Here is a 25,186-nt window from a genome sequence, read left to right as displayed (position 1 = left end):
CATGTAAGGCCAAGCAAAATAATTATTTTTAAAAAGTCACGATACACAAAAAACACATAATATTTAAAACAAATTGAGTTGTATAAGATAGAAAGAGAAATAGAGAAATAAATAATTATTGTGTAGTTTGCTCCGTGTGCTGCAAGACAGGGGAGTGAATAAGGAGGATAGAGAAATTATTTATTTTTATTACAAATATATTTTCCAACGTAACTTTTTATCTTCTCAATCATCTTTTTATTTGTCGTACATCTCATCGTAAAAAGTGTTATAGTGATTTTCTAAATAATATTTCAAATAAACTCTTATCCAAACACACTTAAGTGTTTCTATATCTACCAGTTAGATGTCAGAATGGCGTGAGGAGGGATGCGAGGATTAAAACAATAGTGAAATGAAGTAAATAAATGTGTGCATATTAGGTGGGGAGGCAAATCATTCATTGCTGGCGTGAGAAATACAGACTTGCCACCTGTTAACTATAACCCCTCAATGACAATGGGTTTTTGAGGGATTTTCTTTGGTGTAAATACGTGTTTGGTAGCAATTGCATTGCTATAGGAATAAACTCATTTTTATTATTATTATTTTTTTGCATCATCTCTGTGTCTTTGCTACTCAACAGAATTCCCAGTCCTCTTTCTCAATCTACACCAAGTTCTCAATCTACACCAAGTTCTTCGCGAATTGGTGATGATGGAACAATCTCAAGAAATTCAATGATCATAATTCAAATTTCACATTTGATTTCTTGTGGTATAACAAATCAAACAGACCAGAATCCATAGCAAATCAACATCAAAACCTAAATATGTTATTGAAACATTTCTCTTCATATTATGCACTTGAATTTATGGTCAATCAGCATTAGTATAGCCCCGTAAGTGCAAATCCTTCTTAGCCATTAAAAAAGACATCATGGCAGCAAGAATTAGACATAATTGACTGCCAGTGTTTTGGATCTACTACAATTTTGAGTGCAAATCTCTAGAAAAAGAAACCCATCATGGCAGTAGATCTGCCTTCCTCAGATTCGAATATCGATTGGGAGAAGAGCAAGAGTAGTGGTGGAGAGAGAGGAAAGTTGAGCCTTTGTGATGGAAGAAGAGGAGAGAGAGAAGAAGGGAAAGGGGGGAGGGGAGGGAGAGAAGGATGAAGAAAATGATCCTATGTAGAATAAGGCCATTTTCAATTCCGAATTTTGACAACATTAGTTTTTCTTAAAGCACTCCCAGACAATGCAGTCTAAACGGATTGATCGTTGGTTGGGCACGTAACGAATTCTCATCCTGATCACAATCAAATAGCTATTTCCTTCAGCAACGTGTTGACTTTTCTTTCATTTGCGCCTTCTAGACTGCTTTGAAAATTTGCCGACAAAATTTGCCTTGTTTGGCAAAGTGAGTTTTTGCCAAGTTTGTCTTTTACCAGTTTCTTAACCATTTTAATTACAGCAACATTAAAAAAACTTCTTAAAAATTTTAAATTACACACTTTAAAATATCTAAAACACAAAAAAAAATTTTCTTTCCTCCTTTCTTCTTCCACCTCAACCCACCACCGCTTCTGCTGCCAGCCTAGACCAGCCGGCATCGACCACCTCTTTTTTTTTTTTTTTTTTTTTAATTTCTCTCCTCCTCTCCTCCCCTCTCACTTGTCACCCTCCCCCTTTACCCGATCTAGTCAAGCGATCAAAAGACAAGCTTGATGTGGTCGGGAGGAGGAGGAGGAAGAGGGGAAGAGAGAAAAATGCAAAAAAAAAAAAAAATTATTTCTATTGTTGCAACTTCCGACTGGGGAGGGAGAGGTGGCGGGGAAGGAGAGGGGGAGGGGGAAGGGCGAAGAAGAAGAGAGGAAAGAAAAGAAAAAAGAAAGAAAGAAAGAAAAAGAAAAGGAAAAAGAAAGAAAGAAAAAAGGAAAAAAAAAAGTTCACCTGTAACATCTACAATAAGTCACAGTAAAATTTTAGATAAATACTCAAAAACTCATTTGTCAAACGGCCATAATGCTTTATGTTTGAGAAGTTTTGAGAAGCAAAAATTAGATGCAGCACTGTACCATATAGTCAACCGAGTACGTAGAAAGCTAGCCGAAACGTCTAAAAAAAACCAGCTTTTAGCCAAAGAAAGCCTGCATGGATCAGCTTTAAGCAACAAAGAACAGAACGACATAATAAACTAAAAATAAACTATAAGTTTCTAATATATAACACACAATGTAGGCAACAACAAACTTTAAAAAACATGTCTAGCTTTTGCCAGCAAGGCACAACATCTACAAAAAACTTATACCACCTCGATTTAACCTAGTTAGTTAGAAAACCATCAAATCTCAAAACAACTAATAGCTTTAAAGGTTCAGCAACGACATGCTTGGTGAAACCAAAATCCGCCCACCAAAAAAAAGGAGCATCCCAAAAAGTACCTAAAATGCTGTCCAATATCCCTTTCCATGAGCAATCCTTAAGAATAACCAACAGAGAAAGATAAGAGGGAGGGAGGGTCTCAAACTAATAGCCATTGCATATAATTATACTAACACACCCTGTAAAAAATTTATTGACAAACCAGACGGCATGTACAATCAATACAATATACCGAAAAACATGCTACAAGGCACCCGAATGAGAAAGCAGATTGCTTGCTATTTTGTTAACCAATAAATCAGGATTAAAAACGTGCAGACAGCGGCAACTAATGAGAGGATGATGGTATCCATCGACTTTTTCTTCCTTATGGCTGAAAGTATATGGTTGACCTGCAAAGATGCACAGGCATCAGTGAAACTGATACATAGTCTAGTCAAAGAACCATTACTGGCTCCGAAACTTATCCAACATGATTTCTCCTAGAGAATCATGTAATGGCCTAAATTCTTGCATGTATTTAATTTCACTAAAGTTGAAAAACAGGACCTAGCTTATTATCATGCCATTAACATAGAAGCAGTTCACCTTCCCCTAGCTCTTCAAAGATCCAGTTAATAGCAAGTAAAAGCAACATGTAACCATTAAAATAATAATAAGGTTTCTTACTGTTGGAAGGCGGCTGCCAATATTACTAAGCTTTGAATTAATGCCCCCAAATGTAGACCGTTGAAACATGAGAGTTTTAAGGGTTTCTTGAGCTTGAGAGATGACGGTGTCCATCTGTAAAAGAGACTCAATTAAATATGAACCTTTTTTATGAGTAATACTTGGTGGAGGCAGATGGATCAAGAACTTCAAACAAAATCTCCCAAACTATAAAATGGAAGCCCAAATTTCAGCAATATAACTACATTAGGTTAGTCAATAGCAAGTGGGTGAAAATTCTTAAATTTTATCTGAGGAATGTGCGCCCATATGCAGTATCGTGCAAGTATGTTTGCCTACATTTTACTACAACTAATTCTCCCAGTGATAGTTTTAACAGACTATTTTACTACAACTAAAGTAAAAGGTTTATTAGAATTGCCTTCCTTGCATGTCAACCAAACTACCACTAGACACCTGAGCCAGTTGTAGATACTACAAGAAATTCCTTTTATTTTGCTAGTCTAATAACACAAAAACACTGCAGTTACAAACCAAAGTCTGTTACTGCTGAAAGTAGACAGCCATGACATAGAATTCCAAAATGCCCATAATCTTTTCAAGCAGCTTGTCTATTCACTTCTATCTACTTATTCAATAGCCAAGAATCTCACTTGCACGGAGCAAGGAATGCTACTTATTCAATCCTGCAGTAACAAGGAATGCTGCTTCTGTACCAGCAGGATCTTTCTTTTATACCTAACCATCTGTCAGCAAAGGGAAACTTCAACAACACTTGAGGACCAAAAGTCTACGTCATTAATCAAAAACCATACATTGAAAACTAGGAAAGGAAATGCTGAATAGGTTAAAAGCTCAAATTCCCCAAATATGTCTTATAAACATCAAACTTCAAGCTCCTTAAAAGAATTTAGCATCCAATCCAATCTAAAACCAAGCAAGCACAAGCAGCCCAAGAATTTCAAACCAAAGTATGATTCCAAATAAGCAGAATTATTTTCCCCAGCTTTTTCTGCTAAATGATAACTCACCAAACCCATCATATTTGTACTTACAGAATTTTTAGCCTTTTACTCCAAATTAAATGCATCTGCAGAACACTCATCTGGGCTTGCACACCAACAATAAAGGTACTGCAAAACATTTTTGCTAGCAAACAAATTTGTCGGCTCTGCACTATTTGTTGCTCTAACACTGACAAAATTATACATTTCTTTGTAAATCTAGAAGAATTGAAAGGGTTACTTAATCAATGTGCAAAAAAACTGCAGATGTTTCATCAGATTAAATGGTAGGGATAAAAGGATTGCTTCTTACCTGCCCTGTACTCCTAGTAACAGATGCACGCTCCTTTAGTAGGGCTTGCTCATAAGAACCACCACCATCTTCCAAGTCTAATCTTGTCCGATCAAACTCCCTGAAATCCTCTAGCAATGAAGCATGCTCTTTCTTAGCTCTGTGACTGGAGCGCAGCCGGTTAAACTCCTACAAACACGGAGCATATTGAAATTTACATTTAGTTAAGCATCATGAAAATGGCAATGCCTGATGGTTTAATACAAGTTTCAAATCAGCCTAACTTACTTCAATGCCTGTATGCATACTTCAAAGCTAGCGACATGAACAGTGAGTTTTGAAACGATGAGAACAAAAATTATGAGAGGCTCCTAGTCTGACAAATTACCTGTTTTGTACATACATATTTTTATGAAAACATAAACTTGCATAATAAAGCTCAGAAAGAACGTAGAATACGTAAATGTGTACTTCGAGCCATTAAGTAAAGCTTGTAGTTAGCCATTATATTTGGAATGCGTAAGTTGACATATTTAATATTAAGGATCTATTGTGTACTGTCACAAATTTATATTACATTTTATTATCTGCTCATCGATATCCACAATGATCCCTTGGAGGACATGAGTCAAAGTGCTTAACATAATTAATTTCAGTCTTACAAAAAGGATTTTAAAAATATTTATGAGCAAGAATACCTCTTCTGATTTTAGCTCAATAATTTGAAAATTTAGTTCAGATATCTGAGTCCTTGACCTTCCACATTCTCAGGTGGAACAGGTTAAATAAATATAATAGTGATGCACGTATGAGATTACAAAAAGGAATACATAGAATCAGCATTTTTGAGAACACTGAGTAGGCTTAGAAAAGACCGATTAATTGTTCAACATCCCATATAGATAAGCATTTCTGCAGCTTGACGAACACTGATTGGGCTTAGGAACAACAGTTCATTTCTCAACTTCCTATATAGATGGTGAATGCATTGATGCATTCTCCTCCAATCAAATGCAGAAGTAAGATTTTATGAACTTAAAGACCTGAGTAAGATCTTGAAGAATTTCTTGATGTCGAGTTAATGTATGAGAAAATATTTCTGATCCTCCTGATGAAACCCAAGCTTGCATTTGCAAATTCACTTGATGAAGATGTTTGAGCAATTGATCTATTCCAGATTCAAGATCACTGTCACTAGTGCTATCAATCTTTGTAGCAACTAATTTACGATACAAATGCATCTGCTCATCCAATTGTGCTTCCAGCTTCCTTGCCTGGTTATGGAAAAGAGAAACCAAATGGTAAAGTTCATCAAAACCATTAAACAAATGCAAATAAAATTTAAGCTTTCTTCTGGTTGCATGAAAGGAAAATCATAGGAAAAGTTTTTCAAAATCTATTAAAAGAACAATAAAATGAATCTCCCTAGGCTTGAGTCAATTGAATATGAGAAATTGGACATGTGAAGATCAATATTTTACTATAGTGAATGTTATGAATTGATGAACACTTAAGATCCAAATAAATATAGATCTACTGCAGAATAACGAATAAAAAGAAAGAAAAAATTAGAAAACTAAAACACGATGCATATCCTGAAGGCAAGTTTTTAAGTACAAATGAGAACCTACAATTAATGAAACAATACTCTACAACAGATAGGCATTACCTTTGCCAAAACTAACTAGTTCATCATAAACAAGAAGACTTGCTAAAAGCCTGCCACATGTGCTTAAGAAAAGCAGACATGCAGATCTGGATTATTGTCATTAGTATTCTTTTTTTTTTTTTTTTTTAAATGAGGCAATATGAGGATAAGATTGGACAGGTATGCGTTAAAAAAAAAATGTCTTCAAAGAATCTCTTTAAGAAAGCATATACATTTTGCATCAAATTAGAATACCCATATCAATTCATTATATGAAGAATCTCCTAGGATACAGTTAAGAATGATTCGGAACTGGATTATATTATCTCTAAACAGCAGAATAATCTACAAAAACCAATTCTATTTTAAGCATTTGGGAAACCATGTTCATTAAAGACAAGCCATGTCACAAACACCTATTTACATGCTCTCGGGAGTACCTTTTGTAAGTGTTTTTTAAGCCCATCAAATATCCTAGGACCCAAATTTTGATGAAACATGCATTTGACTTGTTTTATGAAAGATTGAACCTCAAATATCTTTTAAAGAGAAATGCTAGCACTGTCAGGAAGGGCCAGCCCTTGGAAGTTGGAAAGCATGCAGAAGTTTTTGGTTGTAAGACAGTCAGATGCACCACAAATTGAAGTCCAGAAAATTAGTAATGGGGGATCCATCTTGGGTGCATTGCACTTCCAGAATAAAGAGGAAAAGCAATAATCTCATCGAACAGTACAATAAAGAGCTTAGATGTAGGAAATCTGTAGCGACGTATTCTGATTTTTGAAGAACGGAAGACTTGTTTTCTCAGATTAGATGTAAGGGAAATCTGCCAAAGCATCTCACATCGCTCCCTATTTAGTGCAAACAATACTATGAAATGCAAAAAGAGACAAAATGTGATGGTCCGTTTGTCAAATTGTAGCAGTACTTAGATGTCTGTAAGGTAACGAATGAGGGGAGTTGCTACAACCATTCCTAATAAAACCCCTGATCGTATTTCCGATACGGGTGATTTGAAACAAACAACTCCTCTTCGAATTGCGGATAGAACATATCAACGCATCAAATTCAACCTAATCCAAGTACCATAAACTGCAAGGACCTAGTTATAAATCGCAATGAAAGGAATTTAAAAAAAAGGATAAATAGATTTGAATCTAAGAAAGAAAGGGGCTCGATTGAAATTGACAACAAATGAATAAATATGAAATGAGTCTCGAACCTGTTTCCGCAGAGAGTCCCAAGAGCTTGGCGGATCCATGTATGACGAGAATTCAATCTAAAACCCAAGTTATTCGCCTTTGGCTTGTTTTTGTTTGTATTTCTTATTATTGCTGCTGGGGGAAAAGGAAAGCTTTCGCTTTTTAGTTTCTAAACTATTTGGATCGGAGGAGAAGATCGTCGATCTTCCACCAGAATTTGGCAGAGACTGAAGATTGATAGAGGTGGGGCGCAATTCACCCGATGCAAGATTAGATTTGATGCTAGACCAGAAAAAAAAAAAGAAAGAAAGAAAATGAATTGTTATTATTGTTATAGATTTGATGCAATTTTTATTATTGTTATCGTATCATTTTTCGTTTGGCCCGTGGGGGTGAGTCAGTGGCCGCAAGAGTTGGTCGTAATTGAAAACTGGTAAATTAATAGCGTTCGCGCCGTGAAATTGAAGTAAAAGAGAACTGATGGAAGTAGTAATACCCTATACTATACCAAGTGGTACCCATATATTTCTAGCCTATGGTATTGCCATCAATTCTTGCTGTTCTTCTTACCCCAAAATTTTTTTTTTTGAAAAAAAAATTCAGTTCTTGCTATTCTCCCGCTTGGTATTGCTTTTGTCCTATAGAAGACTGTAGATTGAGATCTTACATGTACCAAATGCTAGAAACCCAGATACTTTACGCACTGTTTTTGAGTCCTATAATGAGAACAAACTCAGCTTGCTTCAAAAGTGCGATGCATGGGGAGGCTCACACAGAGTAGATCGTAACTAGGAGATACAATAATAGTTTAAGTTCACTTCAACCTCTGAGGATCCATTCCCCAGTTGAGAAGCATTTCACCCTTTAGAATCTTTTTTGAAGTTGAAACTTCAAACTCGCGACTTTTATAGGGCATTAAACTGAATTGTTGCCCACAGTTGACGTGCTTCACTAAGATTCGACCTCCAATAAGCATAATAATTGCAGTTCAAGGGCACTTGCAAGATCATTTTCCCAAAATCAACATCCAAATTCCACTAAATACATAATTAACAAGATATCAAACATCAAAAATCCCAGGTTAAGCTTTGGTTTGGAATGAGAATACAATTAAGTTCTATTGACTGCAACATATCTTCACGTGTAGATTGTTTCAAACAGTACACGTACAAAAACCAGCTGTACATTTTGTTGAATCCGGTAATACTAGCATGAGATCTCCCCAGTGATATCAATCTAAGATGTTTCATATCCTCCAATACCATGTTCTTTATCAATCCATTAACAAGAGTTAAGAAGACAAGGGCCATCCCTCTCAAGTCTCCAATTCAGGATGAAAATGAAAAGATTTTGTCAATAAGTTACAAACGCTCAATTTATTTCATGAGCTGGAGTATTAGTAATTGGGTCAATATCATCCCGCTTTTCCTTCCTCATTATATCAGCAAATACCATTTGGACTGTTGGCATTTAGATCCGCATCCTCCTGCTTATCCTTCATTTCTATATCAGCAGTATCAGCCGTACTACTAGGATCCCTGTCATCCTGATTTTCCTCCATTTCTAATTCAGCAAAACCATTCGATAAACATTCAGCTTTGGTCTGAGCTGAAAACGACCCTGCAGCAGCAGCATATCCAGGTGAATTGACCTTTTCTCTGTCAAGGTTAGCTTCTACTTGATCCTCTACCTCCATGGCTGAAAACTTCAATTCAGTTTCTACCGCAGCACCACATGCAATGTCATCTTCTCTAAGTGCAGACAAGGAGTTGGGTTGCAAATCTTCAGACTGTTGGTCATCTTTTACTGTTCGTTTGTCTATACTAGGAGAATCGTGCTTTACTGAACCGAGAATTTCATCTATCTCATGGGCAAAGGCTTCAAGTATGAGGAGGTTGTCTCTCAGCTTGACACTTGCTGATTTGTTGGATAAATATGCATCTAATGAATCTCGTGCATTTTCGGAAAGTACATTTGAAATCTACAGATAGAAGTTGAGAAACGTGAGCAATGTATTAAGACTGTTTCCACCAAATAGCCCTTCCAGTAATGCTATGCATTTGGTTACCTCATTGTACAGCCGAGCCAAATCCAAATGATTTGGTTTGACATCATGAGCTGCTGCAGAGATACCTTCAGGAGCTGCAGTGAAAAGGGTCAACAAAAGATAAAGGGTTAAACATTACACAGCAGAAGGTCTATACAGCATCCGCTTACAGTAAAACCATATTAAAGGTTGCTCTTTGTCAAGAATCTATGGGTTTCTTTCTACATCCACAAAGAGCAAGCAGAGGGAAAACAGAGACAGGATATCGTTAGACTGAAGCAGCCAAATTAGCTGCCATATGTTCTGTTTAGACACACTGAAGCTGATAAATAGTCGTGAACAAGTATATATGGATGGCTTAGAGTACCAGGACATTCAGTTTTAACAAGCCCGAAATTAGAAAGGCACATTATTCTGCAAATTAAATAGAGAGTAGCGTTCTGAAAGAAAATCAATGCTTGGGGCTTTTGAAAGAAGTATTTGGACAGATTTCATATTATGGAAATAACCTTGTAAATTACTCTAAAGCACACTAGCACTTGAGAGAACAGTTCTAAGGAGTAACTTCGTGGATTGATAACTGCATCCAACAGAGTAAGTTGTAGCCAAGAGTCCGACAGAAGATATCTTCAAACTTGGAACTTCAAAAAGTTATAATAAAAATAAAGTTGGATTTTACTTGATTCCGGTAATCCTACTTCAAGGCCCTATGCTACTTGGACTTGTGCACAAGTGTCGGATATCGGTACTGTCTAGGTGTCAAATACATTCATTCTCTAAATTAGGATAGTAACACTTTCAAAACTCAGATATGGGAGTACATGCCACTTTTCAAGACTTCATGGGATATCATTGATTTTATCCATGAAATGAATTAATCTTCAAAATGATGAAGATTGTACTTAACTCTAGCAATACTGGTGAAGTAAAGCCCAAAAGAGTCTCTTCTTCACCATTCTCGAGGGAAGATAATTGCTGTAACTAAAAAGCTTGGTCTTCAACAATTCTTAGCAAAGTCATAGTTTTGAACAAAAGGATATTTTACTAACAATGTTAAAGCATCAGAATTCAAAGATACAGCAGTAAAGAATTCCAAAAGAAGTTTAGGCAAAACTAATAACAGTATCAAATAAAGACACTTGCATTTTACCCATTCAAGGTTTTGGTTTTAACCAAGAAGAGTCCCATAAAGAGGAAAATAAATTAGTATCCAGATCTGAGTCTCATTACCACAACAAAAAAATACACGCATCTTCAAGTTGACCTTTAAGCAATAAGATGTCATACTTACAAATGATTTCAATTTGAGGCAGGTAATAAACCAATTGGTTATATGATTCCTCAAATTTTGAAGCTGGTATATCTTTAACCTTGGGTTCAGTCTCCAGTACATCGTTATGCATCTCATTTGATTTTTCATCACCCTGTAATTAAGAAAGAGCCAAAAATTGTAAACAAAGTATATGGAGCCAAACAAGTGTAAAATGATGTAGTATTTGTTTCATACCTTGCAACTCACTAACTACAGCCTTTCTAAGTATTTTAGTCTAAAAAACATGGAGAAGTATCGTAGACCTACTTTTGTTATTACATGACTTAATGATATAATCATATGCAAATCATTCAAGACACAGATGACAGAGGTACATATGAATCTAAAATAACCAACTTAACTGCTAAATTATCCAACTTTTAGTCATCCCTTTAAATTTAATGCTAACTCAAAGGTTTCTGTTGGTGCAATTATGACCATACAAAAAGGTCAAAAAACAAAAAGCAAGAAAACAAAACTCGATTCTCCTCCATTACTCCACACTAACTTGGTCCCATTTTCCTACCCCTTCCTCTTGGCTCCATAACCGTTCTCAGCTCTCCTGTGGCCCTTTATTAACCACTGCCCCATATATCTATTTAATCTCCCATTTAAACTGCATGGCCAGTGAAACAATGTAAAAAACACAATCAGGTTTAACAGAAAACAAATTGCTTCTATCCAACTTCTTATACAGAGTCTGATAGAAAGTCATATGTAGAATGACGCCAACTAATTAACCAATGCTAATAAATATACTTGACATTTTTATTCACTGAATTAGGCTCTAAATTTGGAGGACTTCATTATTGTTTAAACCACAAGAGATTATTGCTTGGACTTTTGTCGAATGTTAGCTCTGGGAACAGGGAAATTTTTCTGTGCTGGCAGATGAGGTGGATATTGATGAGGGAAAAACTGGTGAAAACAGTAATGGATATTTTGAAAGAAATGCTTGTGCTTTCTCCCCTTAATAGATAAAGACTATACCTTCTGGAGTTTTGCAAGTCGGTTGAGACCTAGTGGCCAAGATATTGTGATTAAAATATTTAGTTTGCTACTAGGTTTTTTTCCTATTCTTTTGGGTTCTAAAAGAAAAATTAATCACCACTAATGAACTAGAGATCAATAAGAATACTAAGCACAGAGATTATCAATGACTCCTTTCTACAACATAGTGACGTTTTGTCAGACAGAACTCTTAGTGAATATTTCAAGAGCTTGGTGGGAAAGGACCTGAGAATTAGCTAAAAGAAACATACATCCAATGCCAAATACAATTCTATAGCACTTCAAATCTGATGCAGCTGAAACAACATCCAATGCCAAATACAAAGCACTTCAAATCTGATACAGTTTTCCAATAATTTGCTCCTGTGTCTACACATAATTATCTTTTTGCTGTTTCGAGGACTTATTTAACTCTCCTATGAAGTATGCAAACTTGGAATACCAAAACGCTATTAACAGACCCATAATAAGAATGAGAACTTACAAAGATTTCCTTTTGATACTCAGCATTAAGTGCTTTCTCCAAAAGCAGGACTCTCTTTTTGATAAACTCAACTTGTCTTCTCTGCATTTCTCTAAAATGGTACAGTATTGAAGAATCCTGGTAAAACTGTGGCTGGCTTCCAGAATCAGACATTCCATGTGCAACTCCAGCTCCATTATCATTTCCTGTACCAGTTTCCTTCACCTGGTTTGTAAGTGTTTCAGCACTAGTTGCATTCACACCATTTTGTGCTTGAACTTCTGCCTCTTGAACGGGAACTTGAGACACCTCGGGAGCTGGGAATTGGGTTTGGGGGGCACTAGAAGCAGCAAGCTGAGATTGTGGAGCTCCAGCGACTGGTATATTAATAAAGGGAAGGTTCAGCTCTTTACAGATGACCTCTTGGATCTTTAGATCCTTGTCATCAACAATTGCTTGCCATCTACCATAACCGTGTCTAGACATCCAAACCAATACAAGGAAATCAAGAGACTATATGCATACAATCAGAACATAAAGAATTAAAAAATCAAACAAAAGATGACGTCCAGTGTCTGCCTGCCTGTATGTGTGCACACACTCTCAAGCACATGGACAATATGGGCAGAATTGAACTCTCATGAAAAAATAATTAGGCAATATTCTTTTATGCTTTTTTTTTCTTTGAAGAGTACCCATTTAGTAGTCCCCCACCCCCCAAAAAACACCTCCAAAAAAAGAAGGGAAACGATGGAGGAAAGGAAGCATACTTTAACACTGCTCGCAACAGAAGCAGATCATGCTCTTCCTTCCAGAGTCTTCCACCCTTCAGTCCGGGAAAGCGAGATATGATGTCATCAGCAAAAAGGGCAACCGATGCTTCTCTGCGTGAAGCCTTCACCTGTCACTCCAGGAATGGTCTGTCAGAATCATCTGAAATGAACTGCAGTCTAAAAGAATACAAGGCACCATAATACAATTTTAGAGCTAGAAAAATATGAACAATGCCTGATTGACATCAAAACATACACAATTTTGATCCAAAAACTGAGGCATTATAAAATGACAAGTCCATTTTCACAGGCACTAAAAAATAAAAGGCAATTACGACAAACAAACACACGTCAGCCATACCGAAAACTCGTCATGTAACATGTTTGTCCACATTCAGACATAGTACAAGGCTGATATAAACTTGGACACTTTTAAAAAAAAAAAAAACTCAGACACATGAATGCAATTCAGACATGCCAACCTAAGCACACTCTAGCCTAGTCCAAGTCAAATAATATGTCTGCTGCTTGCTTTCTTTGCCAATTATGAGCATGTCAATTGCCAATTGACACAAAAAAAAAGAGTGACTATATCTCTTTCACTGAGACAACAAGAACGATGGTATTCTGAACAACTCGCATCACTAACAAAGATTTGTTGTATGTTTGTCTGTCTGTGTATAAAACAAAACAATTGTTCGTTCTATTTGTGCATCCGTAGCTGTCAAACATAACCTGTCAAATCACTATGTATAGTAGAATTGTTTAGTACAATAACTAACACGTGCTAATTTTTTCCAACATACAAGTGCATAAAAGAATATTCTTCATATAAACAGTAACATGAAAAACTGGAAAATAATCAAATAGATAATTCAGAAAATAAGAAGATAGGCAAAAGTTTACATAGCGCAGTCACTCCAGATAGAGAATAAGGAAGCACGACTTTCCTGAAATGTCCTGCCAAATATGGAGTTCAAACATTTATTTCACAATAGGAGCCATTCCCAGACCAATATTCGAATCACTCATCATAGGCAACCAGAGATACGAGGTTTGCCCATCCCAAAATGCCATGGGGAGAGAGAAAGTACATAGAACCTAATAAATTAATAGATTGCTGAGATAATTCAGCACCTCAAGAAATTCAGATCTACAAAACTGATAGTCCATCAATTCAGGTTTACACTAACATCATGTAGAGGATCCTATTTGAGGCTGCAAAACTTACTTTGTCTCGCACTAGAAGTAATACTGCAATTCTAACAAGTACATCCTGTATTCTAAGCCCTTCTTTGGGGACACCATCTACAGCAAAGAGAATTAGAAAGTCAATAATTATGTAAAAATGTGTTCAAAATAAATTACTTGAAATTGCACAGAAAAACTGTGAGAGACTTGTTAAAAAGCAGACAATCAGGCGAGAATAAGAAACCACCAGAAAAGGTTGGTGAATCAGTTATATCCTCAGCTATGTGAGACAAGAAAAGCGTCCCATAACTGCAAGAAAAATTAACAAAAAAAAATTGTTAATACATGTTACAGTTAATTGTAAGCTGTATTACCTGGGGAGAACTATTTTTACTAGAAACCAGGAGCATTTGGCCGGAAGTGGATTTGATACAAATGGGAGGAGGATGGAGTGTCATAACAGGGGAAATTTTAGTTTCAAAATTTCTTGACACTGTTATAGAGGGACTGGGCAAAAGGCATATGCGTTATTACACTATGTAGCCCATCCAAACTGTTGTGCAATGTTATCATTAAAGAGATTTAGATAGTACTTCTCCCAAGGCCAGTAGTGTATAGATATCAAAATCAAAATTCTAATTCCACAATGCTTGAAACATCTCCATCCATATGAGAAATTCTGTCCACTCTAACTACCTTAAGTAGATTATCCATCATGTTTACAAATAATTGGATGAAGGGATAAAAACCAACACAACTGTCCGTGGGAGATGAGAAAGAGGCTGATTTGTTGTTACACTAGTTGGTGCCTCATTTAAGAGTTGGAAGTCCAAAATTGGACCCCAAAAAACAATTTAGAAAAGGACAGATGAAGTACTATATGCAATTTCACGACAAATTTAGTGAAAATAAAATACAAGACAGGGATGACAGTGATAGGGTTATTGCCAGAGTATTTGTCCATTCCCCGATTAATGGTACAATATATGGGGTCACGTAAAAGGTATAGGGGTGAGAAGTTCACATCTGATGTGAGGCAGGTGATGCAAAATACCTTCCTCCAGCATATCCTAATGGCGTATAGAAATAAACATTCACCGTGCATAAAAGAATGCAATGTTACATATTTTTACAACTTTGCTCCAACAAATTTGCATTTTTTTTTTCTCGTATTATAACATTAAGTTTCAAATTTTGTCGTGGAAGTACCAACATTTCCCTGAGAAAATATAATGAAGGACAAAAAAACTTTTGCAAGAGGTAGATGAAGGCGGCGACATGTCTTATGGAGCAATGGAGTGGCAGGACATGAGTGAGTCGCTTCCCTGACACTGTGGGTGGAGTAAATTAAGAATCCTTACCAGTGTTTAACTGTTTGCAAAGAATGCATCAAAGACCATTCAGAGAAAAAGAGAGGATAATGCAGCTGTTGAAAGGAAAATTAAAATCCTCTTTTAAGCCACATGGACATTCTAATTTTTATGTACATAAAGTGAAGATTACAACTTTCTGCATGAAAAAATTGATCTTAACTTATTGTCAATGGGTTGCTCTTTTGATGCCTCAAAAAAAGTAGAGAAGCTCATAAAACTGAAGTACATTCCCATGTAGTATCAAGGGGATTCAAGGCATTACACATAGGAACTACTTTCCATACACTGAAAATGTGTATCCAGTTACATCAAATTAAAAGAAAATCCTCTTCAATGCTAGAATTAAATTATAACCTACAAATATCAAAATAATTAACTCACATAGATGTGTAGTATAAGCTCTAGTGATTACCACATCAGCACCATTTTCAAGTAAAAAGTGAACAAGTCAATGATAGAATGGTTAAAAAGTTACTATTCGATTACTAAACACCAAAAGGTATAGGAACAGGACCCGATCGATTATTAACCCTGTCTTCTTAACACCAAATTATCTGATTTCAGTAACAATGGACATTGTTATTAGACAAGAAAAAGAAAGCAAAAGAAGACAGTCAATTATAAATACAGCAATAAGTACAGAATGTACTACTAGCATAAAAGATTATACGCTCAATAGTTTTATAGCTATCAACTATCGAACTAGCAATAACTCCAAGTAGAATATAATAGATCTTGCTCTAATATTCCAGCCATACCATTTTATGGGGCATACTTGCTTGTTGGATGTATAGAAGTATTTGAAACTTCATTTAAAAGAATACTCTATCCAATCCCTTTTGCATCTTTCAGCATAAAATAGCTCCCAGTACGTTTTATTTATCTATAATACATTTCTGACTCAACCATAAAATGGCAGGAATGGTCAAATTCTGCCACAATATCTTAAAGGAAAGGTCATATATTAGAAAAGATAAGTGCAGATGAACACAATCACGTTTTAAGAAGCTTTTTTTTTTTTTGGACTGATTCAAAAACCATCATCTCTATCTTGCCAAATCACTCAAAGTGGTTTAAACAAAACTAAAGGGCATGCTTTCATCTTCTCCTGTAAACACTGACCATCTTCCATCCTCTTTCCCTTCCTTACCTAGAGAGTTTTTTGTGTAAAGGTAAGTCAATGCTTCCTTTACTTCCAAAATTTGAATCAGTAAAATTTTTCACCCGATGCCCTATTATGAGACTTAATGTGCTTATGCTAGTCTACAGTATCATAACGATTACACTTCAACTTTGAGTTTTCCAAAACCTATCTACAAATTACCAAACAATTTTCTTCAAATATCTAAACATGAAATTCATACTAAAGTGCAACAGAAGCATTATAAAAGCTATCATTTAGGCTTGCGTTCCCCTTGTGAAATTAGTTACTTGTTAAACTTGATGGCCTCCTTCGTCCGAAAATCTCCCAAGTTAAAAGAAAATTTTTGCCTGGCATAGAACTTCTGAAAACTAATGTTGCTACTGCTACAATTTTGGCAGTCTAAGCAAAAAGTAGTCTGATCCAGAAAATTCATGCATTTAAAGGAACTGAAATCACATACTCTTTAATTTCTTCATAACTCTTCTGTTTTAGACGTGTTGTAAACTCTGCCCAATCAAAGTCGCCGACACCAAACCTACAAAACAAGGCACAAAGATTAACATGTACAAACACACACATGGGGACCAACAGACAGACAAGGAGAGAGAAACAGGGAGGTACGGCGAGAAGATGAACTTTATGTTTGACCTTTAGCACCACTTTTCATGTTATCCAAGTGTAAAGAAATCTATAATACTAAAAAAAGGACAAGCCCTGAGGGAGGACAAGGGGAGATGACGATGGTGAGAAAGATGGAAAAACAGAAAGCAGTTAATAAATTCTAAAACAGACCTCATCAAAATCTGCACAAATGCAGCTCTTTGGTTTTGATTAAATCCCAACACTCTAAAGGATCTCCCTTCACCTTCCATTAGAGGTAGTGGTTCTGATGGGTCCACTGAATGGAAAATAGGACACAATTAGTTGTCACGTTATTACTTTCATAAGTATCTAGAAACTGAAACCAACGATGCACACTATACCACGGGTCTTCTTCCTGTAAGGCCTTCTCACAGTTGGAGCTCCAGCTGGAGCTGTCTCCCCATCAGTCAACTCAGCTTCATAGTTATCATCTTCACCATCAGAACTTACATCTTCCAAACCAGCAAGATCATCTTCCTCAACAGACACCATCTGGATAGAGAATTTAGAAATTGTAAGTTGAAGCATCAGCCACAAAAAAACCAGGGAAATTCTCAGTGTTACCCTATCAAGGATGGAAATGCAAGAAGTAAAGGATATCAAGGTCAACAATTGCAAAACAGTCCATATTGTGTATGCAAAGAATCTCATTTTATCCTAAACTTTCCATGGTGTACCATGCCGTTCATCGAATTTATACCTGTAATTGATCTTGTATAATCAATTACACTTTTTAAGCAACTCAAAAATAAGCTTGATCTCTCAGCAGTATTTCAAAACAGATTGAAACAGGATGGTGCAAACTAGCACGGATCCAACCACATGGTTGACCACCACCAACAGAATAATAAGACGGGCAAGTACAGCAAATACGAATTACTACATAATTGCGAAATAGAATTCACAAGCAGTTATAGTTGGCCCATCAATTTTGAATTAACCCATTTCAGTGCTTCATTTCTCTTGACATTCACAGCAACCAAACAATCAATAACAGTCTTCCAGGACTTAAATCAACTAGAGTGACACAAAGTGCCAGCCTCTCACAAGCTTCACCAAAAGGAGGCTAAAGAAGGACTAGTTTTACCCTGCACTCCATTGCCAGCCCATGCTACTCGAATGGACGTTTCAGACTGATTAATGTGAAAGCCTGTCTTCTTTTGTTTTGTTTTTATTAATATCAGTGCATCAGATCATCACTTGCTCGGCCAAGAGTAATGGGATGCCATTTAGATAATAGAAATGGTGCTCAAGACTGTTACTGTTACTAATAGGTTTCAGGCTTCTTTAAATTTTTTGGACAAACATTCCAAAACAAAAGTTTTCATTGCAATTTCTGCACATAGAAACGGTGCTCAAGTAATTATATCTTAGGTCAAGCCATAACTTATGATGTTTTCACTGGACAAAAAATGAAAGCGTAGACTATACAGATTTTATTCATCCTCCCAGCTTGAACACACAGAAGCTTAAATCTTGATGCCAGTCAATGGTGAAGCAGAAATAGACCAGACACACCCCTTTATATTTCTCTCTACCCTTTGACTGCTAATTAGCCATTGCTTTCAAAGGTCCATTCCCACATCCCTTTTTTCCCGGAAAAGAAGAACAAAGAGTTACCTCTACTCCTTCACAACTAATTAACCATCAAGATCCAGATCTGTAACACCTCATTCCAAGCCACAAAAGATGTGGTTTCAATTACTTTCTATAACCCCAACTTGTTTCTCTCATCGTATAGTACATCAAACTTCGCAGTGTCAATTCATACCATTGGAGTCACATTCCCAAGACAACCCGTAATATTAAAAATACATGCCACCCAAATTCCCACAGTTCCAAGACATTTAAAAGATGACCAGAAACAATGAGTAAACTGACAGCATTTCTAGATACTTTATAGATGCTTTGTATTGCACAATCCAAAAGCCTAGACCACTTCAAGTCCACTGTGCCCTTTACAATGTTTTGCAGTTAATTGATTGTGTTGTCAAAAGAAGACAATATATTATGTCTAAGTAGCCACCTGCAAAATGTTTAACTCCAGTGATATGTTTTCCTTAATACAGGCACTGACAGACAAGATTAGAAAACCATTTATGTAGTAAGCTTCAGCCAGAATATAAGTCAATTTCTTCCATCAGATCAAAAAAGCTGAAATAATTCAGGAAATCAGTTAGCAACAAGACACACAGACAATTTCAAGACTGTCATGTCATGAAGTACCTGTTTTCTGCTTCTCTTGCCTTTACCCATAGAATTGAATTCTTCTACTTTATGAACTTCATATCTGTCTTTTAGCAAGTCCTCCCAGTAACTAGCTCTTTCAGAATTGTTCACTGTGGCTTTGTTCTCAGTAGAAGGCCCTGGTGCTTCCTCTTCTACCCCAGCTTCTGCTTCATCAATGTACTCAAAATTTGCCACCTACATAGTCAAACTTTCAGCTTCTTCAGCCTCAATAGCAGCTTTTTTTATTGGGTGGTTTTGTGGTGGAGGGGGGGGGGGAAGGAAGGGGGGTCTGTGGGTGGGTTTGAACCCAGGAGAAAAAGTCAGAATTTAATCAAACCCAACAGCAGTAGGCTATCCAGTAAGGGAAAAGTGACCTAGACTATCCTTGCAAGCCAACAAAGTAATCTTTCAATTTGCTTTCTAACAGTCAATTGACCTCATCGAGAATTGTATACAAAATTGAATTGGAACTGCACGAAAAGTACAGAAACACACCCCCCACCCTCCCAAAAAAAAAAAGAGAGAGAGGGGCAGAGAACATAAAGGAAGAAATGAACCCAAATATAAACTGTACAGAAATGAATAAGTCAAGATGGTCCAACAAAATGCTAAGAAAAAATGAATAAGTACAACTCTTAATTTCAGTTCACAATCATGGTGCTTCCAAGTACAGCAGGGGGAAGCAGAGACCATAATGACGTATAAGAACAGCAATTTGCTAGCACAACTATAACAAAGAAAAGAGTATATCAGACCTTAAAAGCCTTCAAAAACCCATCCTCTTCCTCATCATCCATTGTAGTCTCTTCATTACCAACTTGTTCACGGTCGAGTAACCTATATATAAATAAAATCATTAGACCTCAAAACAAGTAATTTTATGCGTAAAATAAGATAATTTAACAAAAGACAAACCTATCTATCGCAGACTCATCATAATGAATCTGTCGAGATTTCCCAGTTTCATCATTGTCATCAGCAAATAGCTCCTTTGAACCATACCTTATGATGTCATCTAATTCCTCCTGCATTAGATCAAAAATCTTGTCAGGCTGTTATATCAGCAGTTTAAAATAAAGAGGGTTATCTTTCTAGGACCTTAACAATCTAGGGTCTCTAGGATATGGCCAGTATATGCCACAAATCTGAATGAAGTACAACAGAATAATCCATAAACACAGGTATCCACAGCACAAACAAAGGGCAGGACAGTATTGAGAGCAACTTCAGGAATAGCACATAAAGAAATTGAAACCCCGGGCTCAGGAGCGTAGTTATCCGATAAAAAGACCTACCTAACGCACTTTAGCATCATCTCCAAAAGGGCCCATTCAGACACAAAACAAAAGGAATATTATGCCATTCCTCTAACAAACTTTTTGGGACCATTTTAAGAAACATTACTTTGTATAGGACATTATTCTACCAATATGTTTTCTTTAATTCTTAATGCCTACCAATCACCACTGTATAGAGGAACTGATACGGTGCCCAGATACAACAACAGGAAAACCATTAAAGTCTATGACAAAAGTCAAAAGGGGCAGTGCTGGATACATCAAAAAGAGAAAAATGTGTCTTTATCTTCTTGAAAGAGGAATTAAGACAGTAACCAGCAAAATTCATCTTCTAGACAATTATACTTTCGTAGGAAACTTACAACACCTTCCAGAATAACAGACAGACAAAATGCACTTTTAAGAAATCATTATCAAGAGAAATTTTCTGTGAATGACATCCACCTTATTTCTAATTCCAATTTTTTCCACAATAATTATTTTGGACTGTTTTGAGAGACTTCACATCACAGATATATCATATCCTACGCATTTTCCAGTAAAGTAAAAATACCAACCTTAGAGATGCAAGAAATTCTCCTTTACGCATAGATCATTTTGGCTTACCATCTCATGTCATTTTTTTTTTTAAGCATTTCTTTTGGGTCAGTGAAGCTTATGCTGTATTTCCTTGCCAACATACAACATCCAGCCAATTGCATTTCAAGTTTCTAGCCTTGGACAAACGAGATCAGCGTATAAAAGGAATTAAAATTCTAGTGATTGAGTATGAACCGCTGGATATTCTCGAGGGAGCACAATGGAAATCTACAAGAAATAAATGAGGTTTTCTTTTCTTTCATTTCCTTTTTGGTTGTAGCAGGGAGAGGGGTGTTGTGTCATTCATTATCCAGGTAGTTAAAAGGATAGCGATCAAAGAAGTCAGGCATATAATGACAGTGCATCCCAAACAAAATTCGGTGGAGGTCAAACAAAAGGATAGGTCAAAGAAATCAGGCATCTTCTTTTCAAAGTTTCTCTTTCTTACAACTATGAAAACTTTAGACAACTGTCACTCAATGGAAGTTGTTATTCCAAGAGGAAGTTAATATATCAAATACAGCCTACCATGACCCAGCCCATCAAAATTTCCTCTCACTCCCTAAGCCCTCAGCAGAACACTCAAGAACATAAAAAGAACAGCACGTAAACATTTTCTCTCAACCAGAGTCAGATCATTTCCTCAGGAGTGGAAAAGAAACAAACAACAAGGGCAATGCAAAAAATTCCTCAAATGGTCAGGATTAGCAGACTAGCTGGTTAGGCAACATAAATTATCTTAGCATTTTGGTCGAGCAAGGAAAGGAAATTAACCTGATTAATGTTTTGTGCCTTGAGCCTCCCAACAACAAGATGCTCTAGCACCATTTTCTTCTTAGTCATTTGCATCATCCTTTCTTCAATAGTTCCTCTTGCTATGAGTCTGAAAATCATTACCTGCAGCACAAGGAAATTACAAAACACATCCAAGTATGCCAGAAGTAAAAAGATTGCTCAACAGCTATTCAAAAACAATGTCTGACCTTGTTTGTCTGCCCAAGCCGATGAGCTCTAGCCATTGCTTGCAAGTCAGCATGGGGATTCCAATCACTGCAGAAGATATTCAGTCAGTTAATATCATAAATCAGGGAACAAAAATTGAGGAACAACAACAACAAAAGCATAACAGTAAGAGGCAGAATAACAGAAAATATCAGGGTGCAAGGAAAGGAGATATAGACATCCCAAAAGGAAAAACACTATGGCAACCTAAATCAACATGTTAACCTTTACTGGAAATGATAAGAGACTCTGATAAAGCTTTCTTACCAAGAACTACAACATCTAGAATTTGTGGTACTCAAACTACAAGAATCCATCCATCAAATTCATCATGCTTACGTGCAACTTTCTGTCTAATTCTTGTCAATGTCAGCAACTCAGTAGAGTCTAGTGTCACTGTATTAAATGTTCTTAACCTCATTTCACTAACTCTGAAGATAAAAACAGGAAATGCACCAGTTTGGGAAAGGCTAGTGGTATATGCATCACTGGCAGAAAAGATGGAATTTGGGTGATCTAGATAAAGTTCAATGGGCGCCAAAAAGTGGTTGGGTGCACATGAAAATTCTCTCTTTAGAAAATGGATATGAAACTAATACATGCTAACTTGACTTATAAGAATTGGAAGAGGCAAGTGATAAGCAATGTAGAATTAAAAGTAGGTATCTAGGTTGAGTTAGAAATGGAAGCTGAAATCATTTAAAAATTTGTTCTGGAAGAAACAACAAAGGGAAGGGTAAATCAAGCTTCATTAAAGGAAGAGAGAGCAACTATCAGTCTCCAGAAACTTAGGGCAGTGCCAAAATGCCGCCAAGTGCAGGAGCTTTGACATTTTTTGGCTAACACGTGCACTGGAATTTCCGAAATGGAGTATGTCAAATGCATTTGCAGGTGTAATGATACTCTGAGATGATGGGTGGTGACATGTTAAAATGTGGTGCTACTGGAACGACATGTCTTATGCCCTTGCCAAAACACTGGCCATACAGAGGAACTATAACTACCCTCTGATAAAAGATCAGTAGTACGAGTTTTTTCTTCATTTCCAGCAATAAGCTCTAAGGCATCGAGTCAACAACCCTAATGAAAAAACATGATGTCAATCCTAATTCCTGTGCAAAGCTAGGTCCACTAAGCAGCCTAACAAGATGATAGAATTCAACCTACCAGCAAAGCAAACTAGCTAAACTTCACTCAACAAAATCATGATTAATGTAAATCTAAATATAGTCCATGATCCAACAACTAAAATCTGAATCTTACAAGTTCAATTCTGTAAATCCGCTAGGTAAGATAGAGAACTATTTTTACAAATGATCTTCATCATCTTCATGCACTAAAACACCAAATCTATGAATTCACGATAGCATATCTCATACACACAACGTAGGAAGATTCAGAACATAGTACAGCTAAAGGGAGAACAAAACCTTCAAAAAATAGTGGTCACTCTTAAGTTTCACTTCTTTTTTCCCATTTCCTTTCCTGAAATATCATGTAATAGCTCTACATACAGAAGCATGCCATCAAATATATCTAATGTTAGGTTCTTACACCTAGATCCCCCTTGTCCTTCCACTTTCCTACTCCATTTCTACATTTCAAGCACTCTGTACTACAGTATAATATCTGCAAAAGATCAGCCATCTGGAAACCTGAAAATCACACTCGTGTCATGACAAATCAATCCTTTCAACTCTAGCCACATTACTTGCCAACCCATCCATCCTCAAAATTTTCAAAAAATTACATGACTGCTGTGCAGAGCACATACATTGAGAGATACAAGTTAATATCCTGCATCAGCATGTAAGTCTATATTAAAATCATTTTTTAAACACCATAAAAGTGTCAACAAAAGATTCAAGGGATTAGCCACCACCAGCCCCAGTGCCTCCAAATGATTGCTGGTGGACTGCAGAAACTAGCAATGATGGCACAGTGGATGTCTGTGTAGAGTATTAATCTTTACAAACTAGTCCATCAATTAAATTTTCCATTGTCACAGTAAGATTTTGAGTTGTTATTTGGGTATTTTTTAACAAAACAGTAGATTATATTGTTTTTAATAATTTTCTATGGCTAGTTTTGTGATAATGTCTTTGTTCAGTTAATATATAAAAGTTACTTCATTCAGAAAAAATTTGGAAAAGGAAGAGACATCACAGCGCAAAAGATGCTCTGCCATTATGTATACTACAGATTTATTTCACACATTACTCAATGATAAAAGGAACCGAAAGGTTTCTCCTTTTCCAATTTTGACATGAAGGCGAATCATCATTACGTGTTTCCTAGCATGATAGTCATTGGGAACATCATACAAATTCCAGGCACATTACAGAATAAACAAATCAATGAGCATGAGGACCTCAAATCTTATCTGTGACCATTAGTCATCAGCAGTAAATAGGTAGTTAACATAGCTTTAAGAACTGAAATTGCTCAAATTTGGTTATTACAACTTCAGAGCAAAAGAAGTTTCAGAGGACCAATGATGCACGTGCTAACAGCTCTAGTCTTTTCCTTACACCATCTAAACTAATTTAGGTTACTGTGGGATGTTTTTCAAATCCCAAGGCTGCGTTTGGATTGAGTGTTTTTGCACTTGTTTTTGAAAAACTGTTTTTCACATTCCAAATGCTACAGTAATGTGTATTTCAAAAACAACTTCAAAAACACCATATCCAAACAATATATCAAAAACAATTCCAAATATATTTCAATTATGTATATTTAATTTGTATATTTTAATAAGTATATTTCAATTTGTATATTTTAATTATGTATTTTAATATGTATATTTCAATTATATTTTAATATATTTTAATATGTATATTTCAATTATGTATTTTAATATGTATATTTCAATTATATTTTAATATATTTTAATATGTATATTTCAATTATGTATTTTAATATGTATATTATATATATTATAT

General features: G+C 36.1%; 2 protein-coding genes across 2 annotated transcripts in view; both read right to left on the bottom strand.

The window, feature by feature from the left end:
• Positions 1-2,500: 2,500 nt before the first annotated feature.
• On the bottom strand, positions 2,501-7,482 carry LOC140012512 (Golgi SNAP receptor complex member 1-1-like). The gene is made up of 5 exons (XM_072060618.1): positions 7,201-7,482; positions 5,374-5,604; positions 4,352-4,519; positions 3,035-3,148; positions 2,501-2,757 (listed from the first exon to the last, which is right to left on the bottom strand). The coding sequence occupies exons 1-5, from the start codon at positions 7,237-7,239 to the stop codon at positions 2,644-2,646; spliced, it is 666 nt and encodes a 221-aa protein (XP_071916719.1). The 5' UTR covers positions 7,240-7,482; the 3' UTR covers positions 2,501-2,643.
• A 707-nt stretch (positions 7,483-8,189) lies between these two features.
• LOC140012511 (CHD3-type chromatin-remodeling factor PICKLE-like) overlaps positions 8,190-25,186 on the bottom strand; it is a 29,231-nt gene continuing 12,234 nt past the window's right edge. The window contains exons 16-30 of the mRNA XM_072060617.1: positions 22,226-22,292; positions 22,017-22,139; positions 20,281-20,390; positions 20,121-20,202; positions 19,363-19,560; positions 17,478-17,628; positions 17,287-17,392; positions 16,955-17,029; positions 14,225-14,286; positions 14,018-14,094; positions 12,784-12,914; positions 12,035-12,491; positions 10,519-10,651; positions 9,249-9,322; positions 8,190-9,161 (exon numbers count right to left, since the gene is read on the bottom strand). Coding sequence (XP_071916718.1) covers positions 8,622-9,161; positions 9,249-9,322; positions 10,519-10,651; positions 12,035-12,491; positions 12,784-12,914; positions 14,018-14,094; positions 14,225-14,286; positions 16,955-17,029; positions 17,287-17,392; positions 17,478-17,628; positions 19,363-19,560; positions 20,121-20,202; positions 20,281-20,390; positions 22,017-22,139; positions 22,226-22,292 — 2,386 coding nt within the window. The 3' untranslated portion in view covers positions 8,190-8,621. The remainder of the gene's footprint in view (positions 9,162-9,248; positions 9,323-10,518; positions 10,652-12,034; positions 12,492-12,783; positions 12,915-14,017; positions 14,095-14,224; positions 14,287-16,954; positions 17,030-17,286; positions 17,393-17,477; positions 17,629-19,362; positions 19,561-20,120; positions 20,203-20,280; positions 20,391-22,016; positions 22,140-22,225; positions 22,293-25,186) is intronic.

The sequence above is a fragment of the Coffea arabica genome, chromosome 8e, assembly GCF_036785885.1.
Source record: "Coffea arabica cultivar ET-39 chromosome 8e, Coffea Arabica ET-39 HiFi, whole genome shotgun sequence".
Lineage (NCBI taxonomy): Eukaryota > Viridiplantae > Streptophyta > Magnoliopsida > Gentianales > Rubiaceae > Coffea > Coffea arabica.
This window is presented reverse-complemented; position numbering and strand designations above follow the sequence as displayed.

What these genes read in the sequence shown, in the direction of transcription:
- LOC140012512 (XM_072060618.1), bottom strand. Translation starts at nt 7,239, where the DNA reads ATGGATCCGCCAAGCTCTTGGGACTCTCTGCGGAAACAG. An exon ending in GGGACTCTCTGCGGAAACAG is followed by an intron (nt 5,605 to 7,200) that starts GTTCGAGACTCA and finishes TTCCATAACCAG; the next exon opens with GCAAGGAAGCTGGAAGCACA. An exon ending in TTCTTCAAGATCTTACTCAG is followed by an intron (nt 4,520 to 5,373) that starts GTCTTTAAGTTC and finishes CCGTGTTTGTAG; the next exon opens with GAGTTTAACCGGCTGCGCTC.